The following is an 18,814-nucleotide window of genomic DNA, read 5'->3' as shown; positions in this document are numbered from 1 at the left end:
AACGTTCCAAAGCAAACCAGAATGTTGAGATGTATTGTTCAATTTAACTTGAAAAGTAACTGCTAGCAAAAACCTCTGCTAGGATTTATTAAGAGAAAAAGATGTCAAAACAATCCTGTTATGTGAACAAGTAGTAGCACCCTATGGCTAATAGCTGGTTGCTCCCTCCTTCCTCTGCCTTGGTGTGTTTTGCTAGAACTGGCAATGAGCCTTTTATATTTTTGTGGAGAACTTTTGACCCATTTTTTTTTCCTTTAAGAATTGATTTGTTTAAAGTAACATTTTTAGCAATGAGCTGCTAAAAAGTATGGTCTGTAGTCAACTAGATTTCAGTCTGGATTTTGAATAGACCATGTCAAAACCACAATTCGCCTTTTTTAACCATTTGGAGGTGATTTTTCTGTTGTGCTTGCGGTCATGTTCCTGGTGCATACTGGAAGTATGTTTGAGATCACTGATGACGGGACTCTGTCCCTTACAATTTTGTAGTAGAGAAAATAAGTTACTTCAATTCTGCCAAGGTTTCCAGTCCACAGAATGCATTTTTTAACATCTTGGGGACATTGAAAGTGGTTTTTTGGTTAATGTCAGACAAGTCTTTGTGTTCTTGTGTTTTTTCGTATGGCCAGTGTACTTTGGATGACTCTGTCCTTTATTATTTATAAAATCCTGATTTGTTAACCGTGTGTTGTATCAACTTAGGTTATCTCTGTCTGATGTTAAAATTTGACAACCTGAAGCATTAAGTATAGGGGGAAGATCTGAGGTGAAAAATACCTTCACACAGCAGTATTTAAAACCTCCCTAAAGCCTGTGACCCTTTTTTCACCTTTTGTTGTAATGCTAAATTTGTTCTGGCCCTTTATCTCGCATAATTCATTCCTCTGGCCTATAAAAGCGATTCTGGACATCAGCCATTTTCCTACGTGTAACCTGGAGAAACGCTGCTGTCCAAGAGTCTGGTCACCTTCAAGCGATAAGCTTCCTCTGTCTCCTCCTCACCGGCGTGTCGCAACATCCTTATGCTTCTTAAACTCTCGTCTTCTTCGACTTAAACTCTTCCCTCTATTCTCTTGTCTCATCCTTAGAGACGTTCCCGGTGTCCTCTCTTTCCTCGGTGTCTTCTTTTCATTCTCTATCTCAGTGTGCCGCTGCAGGGCTCTCGGGCTGATGTAATTTATGCTATCTCCTTTACTAGCGTGAGAAAAGAGCGTCCTGAAGCCAGTGCTCTTCAAGCCGAGTGCTCCTGTGGGAGGCTGCAAGCCAGGCCCGACTGAGCTATACACTTTAGCTAGGCGCACAATGCAACAACCACAGATATATTAGGAGACCAATACCGGATAGTGGCACGGGATAATTAAAGCCTCTCCGGCAGTAGCTGTCGGCTGTAGAGGAAATTGAACGAGTTGTCGCTACAGGTATAATCTCTGCTGTGAGTCATTCCGCCACCAAATGTCAGTGGAAGTCAAGACTCTGGGAGCTGTCTGTTGATGTGAAAGCATTTGGCTCACGGGTCTCGAGTCTAATTGAGCTCGTCGGACGATTTGACTTTTCACAGCACTAAAAGCTTCGTACTGATTTTGGGGTTGCTGGAAAAGAGTTGATGTTGACTGTTTACGTTTTTTTTTGTTTTTTTTCTGTGCGTTTGCAGGGCTGTAATCCATTTCTATGACAACAGAGGCGATTCTGGCAGGGGAAATGAAGACGGCAATGGAGGGTGACGCCAAGAGGACCAATCAGGTGGGCGCATTGTCTAACTCACAGCAGCTGTAGTCGTCTCAATCACTTAGGGCCCTTCCAGCTTTCTAGTTGATATGCAAGACAGCTCGTCCTTTCTGTCAGTGCCAATAACTAACATCTTAAAGCAGCGGCTGACCTTTCCATGCGTTTGCTATTCATCTTTTATGTTTAAGACCAAATTGTTTGCTGGGAGAAACGCTTAACACTTCCTGAAAATCAAAATTTTATTTCACCATGAAGTTTTTGCACATTAACTTCGCAAACTCTGATGTGTTTTATTTGGATTTCATGCGAAAGATCAATGTAGTGCATGAGTGTAAAGTAAAAAAAAAAAAAAAAAACACACGCCCACCATTTGAAGGGCGCAATGCAATTGTTTTCAACACTATTCAGCCGATAAATAAATTTAGGTGGAACCAATCACCTTGAGTGGGTGTATTTAGAAAAAAACGTGTCTAATTGTAAGTAAATTAATATCAGTATAGTTGAAGCAGCTGCGTGACGGCCTTAGAGACCTGTTGGAGAACATTGGTGAACAAAACGGCACCGTGAAGGTCAAGGAAGGCAGCAGAACAAGGACAGGGAGAAAAATGAGCAGAAGTTTAATGCAGGGTTGAATTATACTACAACATTTTAAGCCTTGAACACCTCATGGAGTACCGCAGTTGGAAAGAGGATGACACCAAGCCGTGGCCGTCCACCTGAACTAGATGGCCACATTAGCCATCCAGTTAATATGGTGTAAATACAAATTCACACCACACTTTTCAGGTTTTTTTTTCTTTTAACTAACCTAAAAAAAAAAAAGACTCGCTGTATTAGTATGTGTGGATCTGTCACATAAAATACAGTTTATGGTTGTGATGCATCAAAATGTTCAATAGTTCAAGGTGTACAAATAATTTTGCAGGTTTACTGTATTTAGATGAATAGTGTTGGATCCCTGTTCTTCCTCTCAGGTGTGTTTTCTCTCTCCCAGGTTCCTGAGGACCAGGGCGAACTGGATGACAGCTCAGAGAAAACCCCCAGCAAAGCCTCCAGGTCGCCCCAGAAAACGACCAAACGGCTCAAGACCGTCCCTGTCAAAGTAACTCTCCTTGACGGCTCGGAGTATGACACTGCAGTTGAGGTATGGTTGCCCACGTAATTTAGTCATGACATTGATCTTAAAATATGTATTTAAAAAAAATCCCTTTTCTTTTAAAATAACTTCTACAAAGGGTCGGGCTACGGTTAGGGTATTTTCTGACATAATCCACTTACTTGGATCAGGAATCTTAAATGAAACACTTATGTGAAGACTCAGGCTGTTATATCAAATTGAAATCTAAGGTCACCGACCTTTGTTGTATTGCAGCAGAACTTAAAGCTTTGTGAGATACTTGAAGATTTTCCGTGTCACACAGGTGGTTCACTTCTTATCGAGACACACAGCCACGGTAACTTGAACACAGTTAAGCTAACCGGCAGGTTGTCTTACAGATAAAAGATTAGCCTGGATAAAAAAAGCTCTTCCCACTGTTCAAAGCGTTTCTCTTGGAGAAAAGGAACAGATTTAAAAACAACTCACAGATGAGAAAAATCTGGGCTGATGCATCTCCCCAACTTTCACTTATAAACCATGAATGATATGAAATAATTACAGACTGTTTCTGAATTTGGCTTATAATGTCAGTGTGTGTGTGTGCTCATCTTTTTTTTTTTTTTTTTTTTTTTTTCTTGCGTCCTCTCTTGGCATTTTAGACGTATATAGTGCCGGAGCAGTCTTGTGCTACAAAAGGGATATCTCTAGACAGAATCGTAATTGCCTTTATTAAATCAAGACTGCATCTAGCATCAAAGTAGACAACCACTTTACTGTAATACTAACATGTGTTTGTATGACCTTCAACAATTTTGATGATTTGTGCGTCAGTGCATGGGTGTGTGTGTATGTGTGACCATCTGTGTAGACGTAACCGTCTTTGGGTTGAGTGTGTGTATGTGAGTGAGCCTAACCCCTGAAGCTACACAGTTGTTGGTGGTGAGAACAGTAGAAAGCCTGCAGCACTCGACACCTGAGAGCAGCAGAGAACAGGTGGACAAGGTCCCAGACCGCTGCAGCCGCTCCAGGCAGTCAGAAGTAAGCACCACCCCAGGGCAGAAATATGCCCTACGCAGAGGTAGATTGTCAGAGAAGCACAGGAGTACTGGCTCCCTGGCTAAAGAACCACAGGTTGGGAGCTGAAACGCCTGACCTAACCACCTAACCATCTCCCTCCCCCAGGCAAAGCCGGGAACCCAAGACTCTGATCCCAGAGCTCATAACGACCAAGGTGCCAGGGAGGGCACCTCACCAGTCCACTTGGTGAGGTTGCCCCAGGAAAGTCAAGGGGCTATAAACCCACCAGAGCTAACCCAGTTTGGGTTAACCCAGCAGCCCAACACGTTCCCAGGAACCGTAGGCGACCTGATAGGAGCCGAACACAGTGAGACGAGCCTGTTCACTCAACTAAATCCATGATTTCTTTGTTCTTTGCTCCACCACACTTAAAGCTCGACCTTAGTATGATCTGACAAAAACACAGTTCCAGTTTGAGTCATGGTAAAATGCTTGTACTTGTCATTCTGTGGTAGAAATTCAGTGGATTGTGCTTTTGTTATATCTCTAATTTAAAAAAGAAAAGTTGGTTCTGCATTGTTTTAGCAAAATTATTACAAGCCATTGTGGAAGGTTCAAAGAGCCACCTGCATCTCTGGAGCCGCAGGTTGCAGACCCCTGATCAAGACATTAGGTGGATCTAAAATTTAAGAATTTGAAAGTACTCCACAGTTTTCACTATCCTGACATTCTTGTGCACTAGTGCCACCAACAATTACTGAATTCATGAGCATGATGCTTCCACCACCATGTTTGAGAGTCGGTGTGGTGTTTTTAAATTTGAAGGCTATTTCCTCCTTCATTTATTTCAGTATTTTTCTCAGGTGTTTGTCTCTCCATTAGTAATTCTATTAAGATGCATATGTAATAAGAGAAGGTGATTTTGCAAAGTCCCATCTGAGCTGTTTTGATGTCCTGTTAAGTTCTCTCTGGCGTATAAGAAGCAAGCGCATGTGTCAGAAACCTCAGCTTAAGGATCAGAGCCGTGTTGTTCAGAGGACGAAAATGTTGTGGCGTTGCTGTTCCCATCAATAGGGATGTGGGGGGTGGAAAGCTTAACTAAGCAATCCCAAGCTTCCATAAATCGTGACTCCACGCTATAGCCTCATTGTGTCTGTAAACGGGGAGATTGCAGCTCACCGTACTCTCTGCTCCCGGTTTATTTGAATTTCACAGCCAGCCAACATGTTCGTCATGACTGAGAGCTGAAGAAAATGGATCTTGTCAACAGAAATGAATTGTGAGGGATGTCAGGATGTCACGTGGGGGTGTTTTGAAGATCCTGGGGATGTCTCGCAAAGCTGCCAGATTCACTCTTAAAGCCTTAACTGGAGCCCCGTTGACAGGAGCTGTTGATGAAACGTAATGTGCTTGCAGATGAGCTTGCTGGTTCCTCATCTTCACCCTTGCCTACTGTACTCCATTAATCGCACACTGCCACACATCTGGCCTCTCATATGACACACAAATACCATTTTCCGTCAACTGAGCCTCCATATTTTCTTGAATCTTAGCTAGTTGCACAAACACACACACGCACATACACATCCGCACGCATTTCTGTGGGTCATCTGGGAAGTGACACTTGAGGTAGTGGGCTGTGACAGGAAATCCATACAGTTGATCCATGAGTGCTCTTATGTTTGACCGGGGGAGAAAATAGAACGAGAGAGGAAGAGGAAAAGATGAAGGGTGGACTCGGAGGTAGAGGGAAAGATGAGGAGGAGGGAAAACAACGGGGAGTGCCTGTTTGTGTGCTGTGGTATGGATGAGTGGCTTGATGTGGAATATCAGCAAACTGGAACTGAATGGCAAACGCAGTGAAATCATTACTTTAATTAGAGTCGTAATGTCCGCCAAGCAAGCTGGAAAGGATGATAAAAAGCGAGCAGGGAAGAAGGCTAAGCCCCCTATTGATATTTGGCACACAACATTATAGCTATTGACTGTGGCCAGTGCATTACTATGTCCAGTTATTTACCTGGGGCTATTTTTTAAAGCAATTACTTCAACATTTACATAAAATACCTCACTTATTTAAAATCTTTAGTACTTTAATTACAATGGCTGTGTCCTCTTAGCAGCTAAACATTTCAGCAAGCAGAATATTTATTTTTGTATGTCCATCCCCAGCGATTCAAATGTTTAACTTCTGAAACACACTCTTCAGCTCTTGCACTTCTTTTTATTAGGTATACAGCTCAGTTTAATATTTGTCATGCTGTAGAAGCTTTTACATAATGGAGATCAGTCGTTTAGTTTAGAAGATGCTAGCATTTGTTCTGAATCAATCAAGGTCATTTTTAGATCATCAAAAGAAATTGTGTTTCATAAGGACTCTCTTCTTTTTGCTGCGCTTCCCCAGATTTCTTAATTTAATGTTTCAGCAACAACAGAAATAATCAAATCTTGATCAAGTTTATTTGTATGGCACTCACATTAAAACTGACACAACTGTAATAGTGATGCACAATATATTTCAACAATGCTGTCTGTAGAAGCCATTGCATATACAGTAATAAATGAACTATATTTTGAATGTTTGTATAATTAGAGGAGGCTTTGTCAGTTAGTTTCTGAGGATATGTCAAATGTGACCCAATCCGATTTTCTTTTCTCCCAAATGTGACGGATATTAAACTTTTCAATGGCCATCAGAACGCCCTGAATCTGATCTTTTTGTGCCCCCAAAATCTTATTTTTTGCCATTTCTATATGTGGTGCTACGACAGACATGTATCCCATAGTTTTCAAAGCATCAGCAGTCTGAGCAGTCTTATCACCTTTCATTCGACTTTTATGTCGTCGACGTGAGACGTGGATCGTGGCTGCGCACCAGAAGGAGCCAGGCGCACAGAATCCAGGCATAAACAATGGCTGAAAATTGTAATGATGGAAATATGAAGGAAGTCTGTCAGTGGAGTACATCGCCTCACACTTCCACCACTGCTGATCCGACTTCTCATCCAAAACAGATTTCTCTACAGAAGTTGCAGGGCCATTGCCATTTGCTGTGCTTTCTTTTTATTACCTTCCTTTGTCTTATCTTGTGACAGTACTGTCAGCTCCCATTGGTCAATACTTTTAAAATCGCTCCACAGACGGCAGCATCCGTTATTTATTACGTACACAGTGTGCAACTGTGAAACTGCTACGTTCTTCTTCTCTTCTGCGCATGCAGGTCACCTTTAGTTGAACCTGATCACACAGAAGTTTGCCGTCGCATCATTTGTAGTACGAACAACCACAAGAAAAACTATACTCGCCATCCTCATTTTTAACAAAGCATTGTGTCCTATTGCAGTAAACTTTCTCGTATTTATGGAGTGGGGTTTGTGAGAAAAGTATGTGTTTTTGGTTCTGTCAGAAGTGGGGTGGATGGTTCATGAATACGATTGTTCTATAACTTGTCTGAAATATTTTCTGTTTAAGTTTACTTCAACTAAAAACTTTTCACTGCACATACTTATATTAGAGGAATTGTGAGATGTTTATTGTGTTGTTTTCACAATATTTAATACCAACTTCGTTTTGATCAAAATTTAGCTTTGATCAACGGAGGAATACTCCTTTTATGTAGCACTGCTTAAACACGTGCTGAGCGCCTGTCCTCAGCCTTCCTGCACCTGTATGTAAGAGGCAGAATTACACTAAATGGCTGACAATATAATCCTGGCAAAAAACTAGTGACAGAAATGTGAATTCATCCAACTGGTGTGACGACAAAATCTAATCTGCAGTACCTGACTTGGTTCCTGTGTTTGGTTCCTGTGGAGACGAGATGTTTGTCGCAATTTCAATTTGATCGAAAAAATGCTACACTCGCAATAAAATCTCAGACGGCCGTTAATCAGTGTTACTCTCTTTCGGTTCTCACACACGGCAGCCTCTATGCAGCAAAATCAAACTTTTTGAGACAAATTGCTCTGCACAGCTAAATTATTCATCCTACTTGCATCTTTTAAGGTTATGCTCACTGTAATTCCAGCTTTTCTCTCAACAAAGGTTAGCATTAGCCTTGTAGTAAAAGGAGACGGAGGAAGTGAGAGGGCGTGCACACAGACTAAGGGGACCTATTACTCCTGTTTCCATGGTAACAACTGCTTGGTTGCCTTGTCGCCGTAAGAGCCAGGTCTCCCTTGGAGATCAATCTGGTGTGTGTGTGTGTGTGTGCGCGCTCTCTAACAGTGTATGTGTGTTTGTCTGTGCCAGCTCTGCTTGCTTAACCCACGCAGGCCTTCATTTCAGCCCTGAAGAGCCTGATATAAAATGGGTGTGGTCTGTTCCAACGCCGCAAGATATAAAATGCTCTTTCAACCCTTATATAGTCATAGAAGCCTGTTCACTTGCTGCTACAACTCGGCAGGGAGGAAGTCGGACTCCAAGCACAGTCGGAGTGGATTGGAGTGGATCGGTGACAAAGCTAATTTTCATATTTGATCTAATAAAGACCAAGTGAAAAATAATCAGATGCATAATTTCCAGCTGTTGTTTTTTTCTTTTCAGCAAAATTTCAGCTTTACTTGTTTTAAAATTGTTCATGTTTAGAAACGTTTACCTGGTTTAGCGCACAAATATGCTGTCCATCTGACCATGTCCGGCCTTATTTTAACTCATGATGTCTTAATGCAGTGACAGGTTATGATTATATGTCATGTAAACAAAAACATTAAAGATAAACCAAATATGGGAGAATAGAGATCTCATACGAACATACAGGACAAGTGATTAAAATCAAATGGGAGTAGGCACATGGGGCACACAATAATTTTCTAAATGTGTATATAAAAAAATGATCAAATATGGATGTTTGTAAGCTTACATAATACAGAAACAATTAAAGAAGAAAAAAACAAGTAGGTTAATTGGGATTAGTATAATTGTTGTTCACCACCACTTTTTCACATTTAATGTACACAGCGGGAGGAAACGGTGGGATATGAAACCGGCTTACTAATCTTGCATTATAATTGTCATCCTTATTAACATCATTAGTAATCTGCAAAGTGAATACTTTAAGATCAGTAGAATAATAATTTGTACCTTAGAGTATAACAAAGAGTTTGGTGTAACTTCTGATTAACTTAACATGAGGTGAAATAATATTTATACAAAAGGCTGCAAGAGAGTGCTTTTGTGTTTTTTAGTTTTTTTATTGGTGCACATAATACATAATTCTTGCGGTGCAAATTTCCTTAGAAACTACAGCAACGCTTTCAAACGAGACCTGAGTAACAAGATTTTCAGTGAATAGCATTATGTTGCATACTTATTGATTCTGTAGGAATTGTTCCCGAACAGCTTCAGAATATAAAAAACACAAGCAATTTTCCCTCTTTGACTTTCAGCTCTCTGAACAAGCTTAAGCCACTCGAGTACCTTGTTGTAGAATTGTTTTAGTAATTATTTTAGTTCCTTTGGTTAAAGTGTTATTTTTTGATCCTGTAATGGGCATTATTTTTTGTTGTTGTTGATCAAGTCTGGTTGTTTTAAAATGTCCTAAATAAAGTTTGTGTTGGTTTCTGCTTAAATGATATCTAACTGATTTACAAATGCCTTTAATGTGCAGCAATTTGTCATTTCCATGCTGTATCATGGGGACATAATGAGGAAAAACTACATGGGATATGCATCACAAGCTTTCTGCCGAATATGTAGTATTTGCAAACCCTTAAACTCAGCCTTTTGATCTTTCCTCCATTTTCTTTTTTGGCTATGTGTGTGTGCATGTGTATGTGTGTGTGTGCTTGTTTTTAAAAGAAATTTGCCAAGGGCCAGACCCTGCTGGACATGGTGTGTGGCCATCTGAACCTGCTGGAGAGAGACTACTTTGGCCTGACTTTCATTGACTCTGATAGTTCGAAGGTATGGCACAGAAACATAAACATAAACGCATGCAAAAAAAGAAAAAGGGAAAAAAAAAAACCTTTAACGTATAAAAGCTGTAACAGCTCTCTGTAGGCTGAAACTGAACTTTAACCAACTTAAACCTTTCAAAGGGTGGGTTGTGGGGGGTGTATTATGTAAAATCGACCTTTTTGAGCTTTGTATGATGTTGCAATGTTGTTCAAGGATACCTGAAGTGTTGCTTTGATTATTTCATGCATGTTTGAAAAATTCTTGAATCTCCTATGACAACCATCTGGGGTTGCCTAAACGCCTATTCACACAAAGCTCCTCCTTCCCCACTGATCTCCACCAGACTAGTGGCAGCAGCAATTGACAAACACCTGGTGGAACTGCAAGCCTGCTGAGCTTTTCATACAAAGAACTTCTCAGTCAAATGCTCCTAAAATGGTAATGTGGAGAAAGAAGCATTGCTCTGGAGGCATGCTGAAGGAAGAGTGCTGGAAAGAGCAGGAGCTTCTTAAAGAGACTGGGAAAAATTTCAAGCTGTCAGTTAATTTAAGACGGAGGTTCCCAAACTGTGGGGCGCGCCCCGTGGGGGCGGGGGGAGGAGCGCCGTGCCATTGCAGGGGGGGCGCGGGAAGCCGTCTGGATGAAAAAAAAAAAAAACATGACCACTCTATGCGCTGGGTTTTTACCTTAGAATGGCCAACTTTCTGTTATTCCTATGTCAATTTGATACAGTAGAGGCTTCTGCTCTTCCCATATCTGTGTCCTCTATCACTTTTATCAGCAGTTAAAACTGTTTAATCCGTTGTTAACATGTCGTAACCTGGTTTTCCGAGCCGCCTTTAAACGCACCATGAGCGCTACGACACTCGCGCTGGGTTTACACCTGTGAAGGAGACCTGCTGCTGCTGTGCGGAGCTACAGGTGTGTTAGAATCACGGCAGCAAACCAGCTAAACGCAAAGAACTTTTCACAGTTTTTCCCCAAACTAAACGACTGAGTTGAGTAAAGCTGTTGGATGCAGGTAAAGTTAGCTAAAAGATGACTAGCTAGCTAATATCAATACATCACCGTAGCCTGTTAAGCTATGTACATTCATACATACCCTCCCCTCACCCCCACCGCGAGGTCAAAGACACATCATAGAACCAGTCAGCTATTTATAATCCATAGGGGGGACCCAGAAAATGTTTGGAAACCACTGGGGGGGACAGGAGAAAAAGTTTGGGAACCACTGATTTAAGACATGTTTGATATTTAAAGCACAACTGAAAGTAACATACTTAATTTTGCTACAAGCAAATATTTTGTTTTAAAATTGATCTTCTTTCTAGCTTTTTAAGCCGACTAGCTTACCTGTCTCATTTTTCCAGTAGTAGAGCATTGATACCTCACAGCTCTTTTAACAGTGGGCTGCTAGTGTTACACACATGACCTTTAATGTTTTAAAATGTGATCAGGCAGCTTGGCTTTAAAAAAAAAAACAACAAAAAAAACTGCAGAGGATCTGCATAAAAGCCTTAGTGAGATAGTGAGGTGGCAAAATTGAAATCGGCTTACGTTTTTAGTCCAACTATTGGCACTTTTCCATGATGATAGAAGTCTTTATCAAATCTCTAGCATTAAAGTATAAAGCTTTCAACAAGATGGATTTTAAAAAGGAGGAGCAGTGAGAGTGTCCTATGAATATGGATGAATCTGCGTGGGTCACGTTTCTAAAAAGTCTTTTCTGTACTTATCAGAACTGGCTGGATCCATCCAAAGAGATCAAGAAGCAAATTCGGAGTAAGTCTTGTGAAAATGCTGCTCAGATATGCAAAGACTGCAAAATGTGCACACGTTGCGTTTAAGAGCAGAGATCTTCATAAAATATCTCTGCTGCTGGTTTTTCCCACAGTTGGTTCGTGGACTTTTGGGTTTGCCGTCAAGTTTTATCCTCCAGACCCATCTGTTCTGATCGAAGACATCACAAGGTTGGTCGGAAGTGTATTTGCCTGTATTAGCGATTTTTTTATTTTATTTTAATTTTTTTTATTATTTATTTTTTTTTTTTTCTTTGAATGCATTGAAGCTCTCTGAAAAAGGTATTTTAGTTTTTAGCCAAGTACAGCTCATACATTTATAATGATGTGAATAAGTTTCATATTTTCTCTTTCTCTTCTTAGGAATTGAAAGTTCATCATTATATTGAATTTTTTTTAATACAAAAAGTGAAATATTTTAAGCCTTTTTGTTTTCTTGATGATCATCATTATAATAAAAAAAAGTAAAAACACATTTCAGGTCTCAGAAAATTTAAATACATTGACATAAATTATATAAGATCTAGAATATTCTCAGAGATATCAGGCATCCGCAAAACATGTTCATCTTGATGCACTCACTGCTTGGTTGGGCCTCCTTGTGCATGAATTACTGCATCAATGTGGAGTGGCATGGAGTTGATCAACCTGTCGTACTACTGAATTTTAATACTTTTTCAGTTCACTTGTGAAGCTCAAGCAAGTTTTTGAATAATTTTGACAATCATTTCAAAGTTGCAGTTATCCTTCTTGCTAATGCACCGTCGTCCTAAGAAAAGAGTCGAGGTTTTGGTAGTGGTTTATATGCTGCAAGGTCTTTAAAAAAACAGTTTTGCCTGAAGTGGCATAGACAAATGTTTTTGCTGTTACTGTTACCAGTTTGATAAGCCGCCTTATCTGTGCACAGTCTCCAGAAAACAGTTTGTATGTTTAACTTTACATGGCGAGGAAGGCTTTCGTCTTCCTCCACCTACTTTATCTAACTAAATGACCAAGGAATAGATCAGTTTTTTTAGTTTTAGTCATCCAGTCAAAACACACAAAAGCCCAGAGATTTTTTTTGTCTTTTTGTATTTAGGCTTTCTGAAATATTTTTTACATACGTTTTCAGGCTCTTTGTTTTGTTACGGCTCAGCAACTCTGTGTCCTACTTCTGTCAGTAGTCTTTCAGTTGCTTCTGCAGTTTGACGTCGGAGCATTTTTGTCTACCTGAATTTATGGGCACAATTATGAGAGTTTACGTGGCATGGGATGTTCTTGTGTAACATCATGTGAAGAAGAAATACTGAAATAAAAACTGGTATGGATTATGTTAAAAAATTGTTCGCCACTTTGATCCTAGATCGTCTCACAACTTCTCAAAATGAATCTGAAAAGTGGATACTTTTATTTTCCAGAGAACCGGACATGTCACTACAACTTTGTAAATTAATTGCAATCCAGATGCATGCAGATTTTTGTATTTTGCAAAAATAAGAACACATTTTAAATCATTCAACATTTGCTAGCATCGAAGAAAAAATTTAAACTTCAGATCCTTTATCAGCATCTGAGAAGTTGAAGGGGAAGGAAGAACTTGGCTTATTTCTGAAATATAAATAAGGCTGCGATAATGAAAAATCTTGTGTTGGCATATTGGTAAATACCAGTTGTGTTGTAGGTAAATAGTTTTCCTCTCATCCATCTTTGCTTCCATCACTCTGCGACCTTTAGCATTAAAGGCGACGTGCCGGTGAGCATCTGCTGCCAATAAACTCGGTCAACTACCTAAATATTGCATTAGCATGAAAAATGCAGGCTAAAATCTTGGCATATATTGGCCAACTATTATTGCAGTCCTTTGTGATATGACTGTTCCACACACTGATATTGCAGTGACGATTAAAATGCGCTACATTGCGCAACACTGATTACAATAAATAATCCCGATTTAAATTGGGAAAGGTTGTGAAGGCAGCTGGAATCAAAAGTCTCGGGACCACTTTTGTGATCAGCCAACTGAGCCAGCTCCAGACTGCAGTCACAGTTGAACAGGGGGGGGAGCCTTACTTTTACTTTTTCTCAAACTCATCGTAACATAATTAACATCTAATTAACATAAAAAATAAAAAAAAACATAAATATTTACATCTACTTGCTTTTTCCTTGAGGCGGGTGTCGCATTCCTGGATCAGCTCTGAATCATCTCTGAAAAATAGATGGAATTTAAGACATTATTACTCGAAATTATTTCGATTTCAAACGAATCTGAATTAGATGAAGCACCTCAAAATCTCCTCACCGCAGCAACTTCCCCCTGGGCAAGAATGTAGCTGAATGATGAGCCATCTGCTCTTGAGAGTTTGGTTTTTACTATGCGTCGCAGTTTTGGGGCTCTCTCATTTCGCAGAAACATAATGGCATGTAAAATGTGTGCTACGTTATCAGTTCAATCACCTTTTTTTTTTTTTACGGCAAATCACAAATCTAGCATTTCCTGTTTGGACACAGTAACTCTCATGTCATGCGTTGAAGTTTGTTGATTCTAAAAATTATACTGCCTTGATTTTTTTTTTTTACATTTGTTTGGGGGGTGAGAAGCACGCTGTTGACTTATTTCATCACCGATTAATTTGCACTTCTTTGCATACCATAAGCAAAGTTGCCTCACAGCTCAGCGGTTACTGGCAAATTAACTCCCACAGACCTTCAAAAGAAACAGATGGAAGTCAAAGAAATGAGCCACATTGAGATGGCTGCCTCTTATAGACGGACCGCTACGCGGGTGTGAGATTCAGAGCAAAATGTTTGCATCACTTTGATATCTTCCACATATTTAAAAGATCTAAAATGTTTATGTGCCTCATTTCTGTTTGCTGACCAGCCCTCGCTTCCCCAGAGCCTCACACAGCCCTAGCATTCTGATTCGAGATCGACAAGAATCGAGTTGCTGATTTTCATAGCTTTGATCCATTTGTTTGGAATAAAGTGGTTTCTGCAGCTTTTTATTTCCGCCTCCCCTGCTGGGTTCCAAGGTACTACCTGTGTCTGCAACTGAGAGACGACATCCTTTCCGGCCGCCTCCCATGCTCGTTCGTCACGCACGCGCTGCTGGGCTCCTACACCGTCCAGGCCGAGCTGGGAGACTACGACCCGGAGGAACACGGCCCGGACTACGTCAGCGAATTCCACTTTGCTCCAAACCAGACACGAGAGCTGGAGGAGAGAGTGATGGAGTTGCACCGCAACTACAGGTCAGAAAAATAAAGCTGTGATTGCCACCGTGATGCCAGTGTTTGGATCTGAGGAGAGAGTTTGAGGAGACGAGAAACAACCGATCCTCTTTTGGGATTTATTCCGTAGGGGGATGACTCCAGCCGAAGCAGAGATGAACTTCCTTGAAAATGCTAAGAAGCTCTCGATGTACGGAGTGGATCTGCATCACGCAAAGGCAAGAGGAGATTTCTCTCATTTCCTCTGCTGAAATCCTGCATCCCCTTAATGCCCTTTTTTTGATCTTCTTTGACAATCTATCTACCTTCCCCAGGATTCTGAGGGAATAGACATAATGCTCGGCGTTAGCGCAAACGGGCTGCTCATCTACAGAGACCGCCTGAGGATCAATCGCTTCGCCTGGCCGAAAATTCTCAAGATTTCTTATAAAAGAAGCAACTTCTACATCAAAATCCGTCCTGGAGAGGTAAACAAATCTATGAATACATTTTTTTCCCCTCCACATTTCTGTGGTTTAACCAGAGTTCACTACACCATTACTGCATGCCCAGACTCACAATAACCCCCCCCCCTAAAAATAAACCACACAGCCACTGATGCAAGGCTCGTGGATGGAGAGATTATCAGGCAAAGAGCCATGATCGCTTTTTTTTTTATTTATTTATTTTTTATTTCATGGGTTCACAGTTGTTACGATTACATCATTGCTCTTCTTGGCTGGTGCCGAGCAGCATAAACACTCATTTCATGGTTTGGTAAGTGTTGCTTTTGTGATTTATCTGGCACAAACCACCTTAACTGCTGAGGGCATTATTTATCTCCTTTAGAGCTACCTCTGTGAAGACGGAGTAGATGTGTCTTGATTTTCTTCCTGTAACTTTAAATGTAATTAGGTTTTGGAGTCGTCAGAGTTTTCCACATTAAGCTCACTTAAGTTGTTATGATTTTCCTTCACTCCTCGGCCTTTTTGGATACTACTGACTCCTTTCCCCCCCCACCCCCACTGTTAAACTGCTTCTGACATCCTTGCGGTGAAAACCAAGGCCATTCTATGCATTCACTTTTCCTGCACATCTGTCCTCTTAAGTTGGCTGTCACTTCAACTGTGCCTTGAGGATTTTTTATTTTTTTTGTATATGAAGGAATTTTTATCCACGACTGTCCCTGCTGAATTGTTTTTTTTTTTTTTTTGCATGAACAATAGGTGACCTTCTCACGTGAATGGATATCTCTCAGCCTTTGAAGACCCGTTACTGCTAATAACTATTGATTTGACAGCATCTTCTTCTCTGCACACCAGTGAACCTTAGTTGCTGGGTGCATAAATGGGTAATTTATGAGCTGGCTTTAGACGGCATTGCGCCGAGAGACAAGCGAATACAGTTGCACGAGTAAATAAAAAGGAGAAAAAGATGGATTTTTTTTCCTTTTGCTGTGGAATAAACACAATTCATGCTGCTGCCATTCTTCCACCTTTCCACACACCTGGTTCCCTCACTCTCCTTTTCTTCTTCACCTCCCTCCGTCCCCACTGTCTTCACCACCTCCACTTATCTCCCTCACCACTCAGTACGAACAGTTTGAGAGCACCATAGGCTTCAAGTTGCCCAACCACCGGGCCTCGAAGCGGTTGTGGAAGGTCTGCATAGAGCACCACACCTTTTTCAGGTAGGATAGACAGATTCACTTTCTCAGCACTTAATTCTTTGCCTACTGCATGAATGTTGACGCTTGGCATGCCGCAGCTCAAATCACTGTTGACTGAGGTTTCAGACGTCTCTCTGTTCTTCGTAGACTGACTTTTGTATAATCTTGTAAATCAGTAGTTCTGCTTTTACCAAAAAAAAAAAAAAATAAATAAAAAATCTTTGAGGTTTTCTTTTGAAATTTTTAAAAACTTTAAACAATTTTGGGCTTTTTTTGCACTTGACTCTTTTCAGAGATTTTTAAACAATCCCTTTAAGGTATTCAAGGATGAATAGCTACTTAACCCAGGAAATATTTGGCTCAAGCCACAATTTATATCTAGTTTCTATATGATAAATATAATATATTCAAATTAATACAACTCAGTCAGTAAGTCAGTCAAGCAGATTGACTGACTCGTTGTTGAGCATTCTGGATGTGTGTTACAAACTGATGCCAGAACATAACTTGAAAAATAGTTTTCTTTTTTTCCACCAACAAGGTTATTTTCAAACAGCTGTTCAGTGAAAATATCAGAGGATGATGCACAGTGTCTAATAAAGTCTGTAAGAAAGAGTTATGTGTTGGAGAAACTCCCAGGAGGGATCTTGATCAAACGCCCAAATCACCTCAACAGGTTCCTTTTGATGCAGATGTGCAGCAGCTGTACTCCAAATCCGTGGTGTGGAGCAAAGCCCACATTGCTGCGGACGAGGCCCTAATCAATCTGTTCATCTCCTTTTCATCCTACCATCAATGTGAGCAAGACACAAATAGCCCCTGGTAGAGTCTCTAATGACAAATTGGACTTTGAGAAGGGCTCAGACTGCGGGGATTTCCAAAGTCCTAATGGAAACTGAACACTGAAGTAGGTGGACCTCACCCAGAATGGAGAGGCTGGGCTGGGGCATCCTCCTGGAGCCGGGCTGTCTGGGTACCAGGCTGGCGACTGATTGGTGGTGGAGCCTTGGTTCCTGAGGGAGCCAAAGGTCAAAGAGAAGTAGCTTTGAAATCTATAATAACAGCAATTAATCCCTGTGAAAATTAAAATGCGAATAATAATTTAAAAAAAAACATCAGAAAACATCCATAAATTAAAAAAAAAGGTTTATAGTATCCAGGTCTTACCAGAAGTTACTCAAGAGATTTTTAAATTGGGATATCAATGCATAACACGATGCCCATCAAAAAGGAAGGTAAGGGCAGCAAAGTCTGCAGCTCAACTGAATTTAAATTATCAAAAGGAAAGATTTGGATGACAATTTATCTACTGAGGAGACCAGGAGAAAATGCTGTCCTGGATTTGCTGATACTTGATCAGCCGGCACTCTATGAAGGGATTTAAAAGCTCCCTGTTCCCAGCCCAACTGCCTGTTATTCACCACAGTAATAAAAGGCTACTTGTAACTTGCTACATTACTACTTCTAGCAGCTTTTGGGGAAAAAGTCATTTCTGCTCCAGTTCTGACCAGCATTAATACTCTGACAGGTGAAACTATATCATTATTTGCATCAAACTGTCACCAGAACATTTTAGTTCTGGTGACTAAAATGTCACCAGAACTAAACTGGTGACATTTTAGTTCTGGTGACAGAACTAAAATATATATTTTAGTTCTATACATATATATATATATATATATATATATATATATATATATATATATATATATATATATATATATATATATATATATATATATATAAAAACTGAGGTTTATTTCCACAGGTTGGTTTCCCCAGAGCCGCCCCCGAAGGGCTTCCTCGTAATTGGCTCCAAGTTTCGCTACAGTGGGCGGACCCAAGCGCAGACGAGGCAGGCCAGTGCTCTGATCGACCGCCCGGCCCCGCAGTTTGATCGGTCCGTCAGCAAGCGGTACCTGCAGCCACGAAGCATAGATGGAGGTTTGAACTCCAGCTCTGTCCGCTGTCTGTGCCCAGGTTTGTGTTCTGGTTGATTGTTCTAGAGGAACTTTACATTTTACTGTTCCTCCGCACTTCCGTCTCCACAGCCTCAGCTTTAGGTGACAGTATGGATCAGCTGTCTCAGAGAAGCTCTAGCGAACGCACACAGTTTATGTCCCGGGAAGACCTGGATCAGGAGGGCAGCCTTGACCTGGACCATGACCACTATCTCTACCAAGACCAGGACCAGTACACGGACCAGGAAGCGGAGCACCAGGATGGACAGAAACAGCCAGTGGGAGCCATCAGCTCGACGCCCACAAAGGCTTTGGAGCTCAAGGTAAAAAAAAAAAAAGTGGATTCAAGGCCAGAAACCGCACAGAGAACCATTTTCAGGCTCCGCGGCTCCCAGTTCTCAAAAAGCTCAAACGCGTGGATACAGTGTGAATTAATTATATCGATCCTCGAGAAA

General features: G+C 40.8%; 1 protein-coding gene across 1 annotated transcript in view; it reads left to right on the top strand.

The window, feature by feature from the left end:
• The first annotated feature begins 1,185 nt into the window (after positions 1-1,185).
• The window catches only part of LOC106920344 (band 4.1-like protein 1), a 31,829-nt gene continuing 14,200 nt past the window's right edge, over positions 1,186-18,814 (top strand). The window contains 10 exon segments of the mRNA XM_088007079.1: positions 1,186-1,740; positions 2,720-2,869; positions 9,641-9,745; positions 11,479-11,521; positions 11,634-11,709; positions 14,553-14,771; positions 14,881-15,217; positions 16,322-16,419; positions 18,167-18,342; positions 18,450-18,682. Coding sequence (XP_087863205.1) covers positions 1,669-1,740; positions 2,720-2,869; positions 9,641-9,745; positions 11,479-11,521; positions 11,634-11,709; positions 14,553-14,771; positions 14,881-15,217; positions 16,322-16,419; positions 18,167-18,342; positions 18,450-18,682 — 1,509 coding nt within the window. The 5' untranslated portion in view covers positions 1,186-1,668.

The sequence above is a fragment of the Poecilia mexicana genome, unplaced genomic scaffold, assembly GCF_051168715.1.
Source record: "Poecilia mexicana isolate PSO_F unplaced genomic scaffold, ASM5116871v1 scaffold_7, whole genome shotgun sequence".
NCBI lineage: Eukaryota > Metazoa > Chordata > Actinopteri > Cyprinodontiformes > Poeciliidae > Poecilia > Poecilia mexicana.
Note: the sequence above shows the minus strand (reverse complement) of the source record. Positions and strands in the feature narration are given on the sequence as shown.